We start from the raw sequence: 6,598 nt of genomic DNA, 5'->3' as shown, positions 1-6,598 counted from the left end.
GTAATAATACAGGTGAACAAGTAAGTGTTACACTCACTGTACTACTATAAAAACATGTCACATGTTATAAACCTGGTAATAATACAGATGAACAAGTAAGTGTTACATTCACTGTACTACTATTTGTAATACTTACTTGTTCACCTGTATTATTACCAGGTTTATAACATGTGACATGTTTTTCTCACTGTACTACTATAAAAACATGTCACAAGTAAACACTTTTACTATGAGCAGCTTTCTTCAACAGATGCACAGACTTGTTCAGAAAAAAGTTACGTGTTTTTAAAATTGATGAACAGAAATAAGAAAGCAAATGGCCTAAAAATGAGAAATTATTAAATGACAATCACATCAGAAAGTTTTAAATGCTGCAATGAGATATTTAAGAAAATACTCTACTGGAAAAATGTTTATTGCAGTCCTTACTTTCCCAGACAAACTACCACAGTAAAGAAACTAGAACTTACAGCATCCACATTAGACTCTGGTGTAGTTCTGGATCTACTCCTTCTATGTCTTCTAGGGTGATGGGTTTATTAAGCAACATTTTGTAGAAGGGTAAGGTGAAGCCACCATCTATGTAGTGACCATGAAATACTGCCAGCCCCATGACTCGTCCCACAAAGTGAAAATATGAAAGATGCTCCTGAAATATGAAATCAACCAGACGTAATAAGAGTAGGCTAAAGACCTTAAAACAGATTTATCCAAAAAGGTCCAGTCTAGAATAGCATTAATTTTATATATGTTGTAAGTTGTGTTGTCTGTCAAGAGCGTTCGTCTGTCTCCCAGTTGAAAAGCTTTGCATGCAGGCAGAGTTCAACATTCACTTTTGAAATGACGGGAGAACGGGCATGAATAATGTTGATGCCAAATTTTATTTCGCAAGCAGGATATTCTACACAAAATAGTTAGGAATTAATCACGCCGTCATTAACGTTTTAAAATGTGACATAAGTTAAAGAATAAAAATGTAGATTTACCATATGTTATTGTTAAGTTGACTCTTAGCACAATGGTCAGTATAAGTAGCTCAAAGGTTTGGCTCTGAATGAAACCAAGAATGAAACCCAATTAAAATTTTTAAAGTCCATGAAAGAATTTAAATTGATAGATTAATTGAAATTTTTCCCATCATTGGGGACCGTTAATTTTGTCGGTAGTGCATATATAATGAATATTACTAATTTAAAATAATACAGAAAGCTTTACAACAATTACATAGAATCTACAGAAACAAAACAGCAAATACTTATTTATTAAAAATAACAGATTCCAACTCAGAGAAACTTGTATTCCAAGGTAGTATAGACTGCTCACAGACACCTGAAATTATCACCCAAAAATGTTTTGTATCTGGGGTATATTAATGACCAACACATTGTATGTACTCATGACCATAACCAGAACGAATATTTTACCAAGGTCAAACTGTGTTTGTGTGAATAAGAGTAGAAAGAAAAAACAACTGAGGTTATGACCTCATTATCCTCATAGCTAGTTGTGGCCCTTTATAGGATTTCAATCAAATAAACTTTTTTCTGAATGGACAAAATTAAGTTAAAAACACAAATAGCATTACCAGAAAAAAAAAACATATTCTACATACCTATTACTGAAAAACTGTTGTGTAAATGAGTTAAAGCCAACCAATATAAACAGATTACTTCTGAACTATTTGGTATGAGAGTTATCAAAGCATTTTGCTAACACCTGCATTTCTGGCTAAACCTAACTAAGCTTACTTAATGTGTTGTCATAAAAGAAGTTTTTAATCTTTTAAATACATGTAGCTTAACACAAAAACGTTTTCACAAATTAAAAGAATGTCTAAAGAAACTATAAAACAATTCTTAGAGATCTGTGGTTTATTTCTAACTCTTCTAAACTTCCCATTAGATACTGTTGTTCATCCATCCAGGAGTTCTGCCTTCTCACTTTCTCATAAAAATATAATATAATAGAACACTTGTTTCTGAATAACCATAAATAAATGAATAAAATCAAACACCAGTATGAGGTTTCCCAGATAAATACTGAACACACATCATGAATCTCATGCTGTATTGTGATCAATTTTTTAACAAGATTCACATTAGATTAATAGCTGTTAACACTATGTAACACGAAATTCAAAATGAAACTCACTGACGTAACAACTTACAAACACATTTAGTACACAACATCAACCATGCAGGATACAGAGATAATAATAATTTGGAACAGAAGCAAAAAAGAAAGTATTAAGACATAATACAGACTAGGAATTTTAATTACTTGTAGATTAATTTTTATTTCAGTTTGTCAAACAGAGAACGAAATTGTTTTTAAAATAACACCTACTGACTTCGACTAAATAGTGATCACACAAGCAGGCACTGAAACCAGGGACTTAAAACATTATCTCGTGCACAAACTGTATATACTTACTGGATTTACAGAAGAATCTGGGTTGATTTGTAGCGTGTAAATATCCTCTCTAGTGTACTGGAACAGTCCATAGTAGGGATTTAACATCTCGTGTGATAACAAGTACAGCCACTCCCTACAAAGTTTCATATAATAATCAAAACCAGAACTTGAGCGTAGAAGAAGAAACAACAATTATTTAGAACATTTTTTAAAATTTTGTGCTGACATCCTTTTTGTTGTACGTACAAGTTTTCCAATTCATAAAAAAGATTTATCATCAATCGTGCCATGCCTAAATTTTAATTCTTTTATTCTACATACTAACACCACTTTAACTACACTTCAATTTTTAAAACCATTTCACCTTGCTATTCCTCCATAATCCAGTCCTTCTTCTCCTCTGAACTTCACCATTAACCTCTTCCTCAAATCCTTGGGTCTCATCTTCATGATCAAACGATACGATTCCTGAAAAATAACATAATCCTCAGATATTATTTGTCAAGCCAGTATCATGATAACAGTGTTATAGTTCTAGAAATCTATTTGATCACGAGCATAAAACATAAATGAAAAACAATAGGACCGTGAGCACCAACAAACAAACCAACTCGTATTAAAAGGAACAACATGACACTTCTCTTATTAATGTAAAGAAATTATTGATTATTAAAAATCAGTTTCAGAGTAATTTGCAAAACAACCCCCCCCCCCAAAAAAAAACAACTTAATTCACTAATTCAAGGATGTCAAATAGCCTAGTATTTACTATCCTGGTAAACTACACATTTCAAATCTCTCTTTTTGTCTCCCACAAGTCACAACTCATGAGACGTTACACTACATGCAACATTTCAGATTTATCTTTTGTCTCCCACAAGTCACAACTCATGAGACATTACACAACATGCAACATTTCAGATTTATCTTTTGTCTCCCACAAGTCACAACTCATGAGACGTTACACTACATGCAACATTTCAGATTTATCTTTTGTCTCCCACAAGTCACAACTCATGAGACGTTACACAACATGCAACATTTCAGATTTATCTTTTGTCTCCCACAAGTCACAACTCATGAGACGTTACACACATGCAACATTTCAGATTTATCTTTTGTCTCCAACAAGTCAACATATAAAATGTTTCACTTCACTCAACTTGTAAACATAAATTATACATATTCTTTAAAACAATACTAGTGTACTTTTTTCATTAATGAAACTATGATAACAAAATCATTAAAATCCTATAAACCCTCTCCAAACTAAATGAACTTACAAACAATCAATAAAATCCTATAACAAACCCTCATAAACCCTCTCCAAAATAACTGAACTTAATTATAGGGAACCTTTCTTCGTCAGTTTGAAAGGAAGGAGTTCTTCATAAACTCTCTTCTCGGGTTTAATAGTATTTTTCGCACAGTTATTTTACATTTCTAGGCTTACAAACATTATTATAAATAAACAAATTCAGCATTAATTTGGTAAACTCTGACTTTTTTAATAAAAATCCTACAATGAATCAAAAACAAAGATTCTTAAAATTAACTTTCAATGTCATTGTATTTCCAGATGCATTTGCTGCAATAACCACAACTGGCTAACTTGTCTAACCACAACTGAATAATTTGTCTTTTATTAGATGCTTGTTTCAAACAGTTTACTTCTTCTGTCATAAAATATTATGTTAAGCCTTTTTTTTTAAGTTTCATTTTTAATCTTGTCTCTTAGAGATTTTTCAAGAATTAGAAGAATGTGTATATATTCATCATATCTGTTGTTGATGAGTTTAATATTCAACAACAGATATGATGAATATATACAGCGTATTAAACTCGTCAACAACAGATATGATGAATATATACAGCTGAGTTTAATACGCTGTATATATTCATCATATCTGTTGTTCACGAGTTGTTTCACTTAATCAAGAGCTCTTCAGATGTGGTTGAAATACTATTATTATACACTCTTCCAATTCCTGAGAAATCCTCAAGTGGACAGATTAAGAATGTAGTGTTAAAAAAAAGTTTAACACAATGTCCTATGATAAGTATAATAACTTTTCACCAATTTCTAAAAGGTGTTCATACCATAACAATGACTTTTGACTTTTTAGGAAACTACATGCTGATTAGTCAAGAGCTACCTCATAGGTCCAGCTTTATCAAACAATATTTGTCAAGTTTAACTTCATTGTACGATTAAATAATTACATTTGAACTTAATTATTTTCTTTCGGCTATCGTATTTCAATCTTAAATGATGAAATATTCTTTCCAAAATGTTGAGTTTTTGTAGAAAAACATAAACAATCATAATGTCCTGGGAATTTAAAGAAAAAAAAATTATGCGAAAAATTAACACTGGAGACAGCTTAACTCTGAATATGTTTTTAAATGGTACATTATTTGAACTAATACAGTTTTTCTTGTACATTTATAAACATTTATAAACATTCCAAAATTAAAGACAAAAGCTTTCTCGCAAAAATTCACAAGAAAACTTGTAGTGACAATGCATTAAAACAAAGATTTATTTAAGCCATATTTGGAATAACTACTCTGTCAGGCTTAATAAGTTCTACCAACTTTGAAAGATAAGTTACGAAGAACCCATGCTCTAATAATGAAGATAAGATACTGCATCAGAGAAAGGAAATTCTCATGACAAAATTGAGGAAAACAAAGATAACAGTATGTTTCACAAATATTTCATTCATGACTTTGACAGTAAAGGCATCATCGAGTACCTTACCGGCAATACCACGATAATGTTGAATAAAATATCTGTGAAATATACAATTTTATTTGTTTTCATCAATTTTATAATTATGGAGTTTCACTAAGTACAGACAGTTTCAACTATTAATTATATACAAAATCCGTATGCTTCTTCTGAGCTTAAGCTTTCGACATAAACAATTATTAAACTATTTTCAAGACTTATATTGTTGAATGTCTTAGTTTGAGGATAATTATTAAAACTATTAAACTATTATTAAACTATTTTCAAGACTTGTATTGTTGAATGTCTTAGTTTGAGGATAAAAAGTGAAGGCTAAACACTGAAATGTTGAGATAACTTGGACACGTTTCCAAAAATAATCGCCCGAGTTAATCTGGGTAAACCATTTATTCACATTATATCATGTATTACAATCAGTGTTCACTAGATGGCACTGGAAATGCTGTTTGTGCTGGCCTCTATAAGATCAATTCTCAATTATGTATCATAAACACTGGAGAAAAGTATTCCTAATTTTTACTGTAGTTTCAGTGTCTGTCACGTATAAATCCAAGTATGTAACATTTATTCATTTATCGTAAAAGAACTTTTGTATCATTAATATATAAGTACAAGCTATCAAAAAGCAAAATAAGAAAACCTGGCTTTTTTTTTTAGCTCATTTCCAAAAACAAACCTGACATGGCAAGGGTTAGACTAAACTACACATTAGACTAGACTAATAAACAACGGAGAAGGCTTAACGTAAAAAAAATAACCTCAAATATGTCCTCTCTCGATACTTCCATACGACAATGGCCCGACTGTGGCTGTAAGGTCTGGATTTCTTGTCTTAATGCGGTGACCTTATGTACAATGTCTCGTCTGTACTTTGGAAGGGGAGACTCACCATTATCGAGTATTGCATCTAACAGTGTAGAAGTTAAAATGTTACTGCTAGTAGAAGCAACCTGTCCAGCAGGAATGTTACTACCTTCCTCACCGTTTGTCACAGCTGGTGGTACACTTCTTCGTGTGCTGTGTAAAAATGCAGACAATTAATTAAATATGAATATCTGCACCAGTCAAGTCCCTCCACACTATAAAACCTTAATGTAGTATAATATTACTTAATAATCTTGTAAGTTACAGGACTAGAAGTAAAACATAAACTGTCAAATATAAACACAAAAACATTAGAACCAATGTAAACTAACAATACACACACAAAAACATTAGAACCAATGTAAACTAACAATACACACACACAAAAACATTAAAACCAATGTAAACTAACAATACACAACAAAAACATTAAAACCAATGTAAACTAACAATACACACACAAAAACATTAAAACCAATGTAAACTAACAATACACACACAAAAACATTAGAACCAATGTAAACTAACAATATACACACAAAAACATTAGAACCAATGTAAACT

At 31.3% G+C, this 6,598-nt stretch overlaps 1 protein-coding gene across 1 annotated transcript in view; it reads right to left on the bottom strand.

Annotated features, from left to right (window-relative positions):
• LOC106474018 (E3 ubiquitin-protein ligase SMURF2-like) overlaps window positions 1-6,598 on the bottom strand; it is a 42,804-nt gene that overhangs the window by 3,552 nt on the left and 32,654 nt on the right. The window contains exons 8-11 of the mRNA XM_022402400.1: window positions 5,929-6,187; window positions 2,780-2,883; window positions 2,434-2,548; window positions 471-649 (exon numbers count right to left, since the gene is read on the bottom strand). Coding sequence (XP_022258108.1) covers window positions 471-649; window positions 2,434-2,548; window positions 2,780-2,883; window positions 5,929-6,187 — 657 coding nt within the window. The remainder of the gene's footprint in view (window positions 1-470; window positions 650-2,433; window positions 2,549-2,779; window positions 2,884-5,928; window positions 6,188-6,598) is intronic.

This window comes from Limulus polyphemus, unplaced genomic scaffold (assembly GCF_000517525.1).
Source record: "Limulus polyphemus unplaced genomic scaffold, Limulus_polyphemus-2.1.2 Scaffold6727, whole genome shotgun sequence".
Taxonomy (NCBI): Eukaryota; Metazoa; Arthropoda; class Merostomata; order Xiphosura; family Limulidae; genus Limulus; species Limulus polyphemus.
This window is presented reverse-complemented; position numbering and strand designations above follow the sequence as displayed.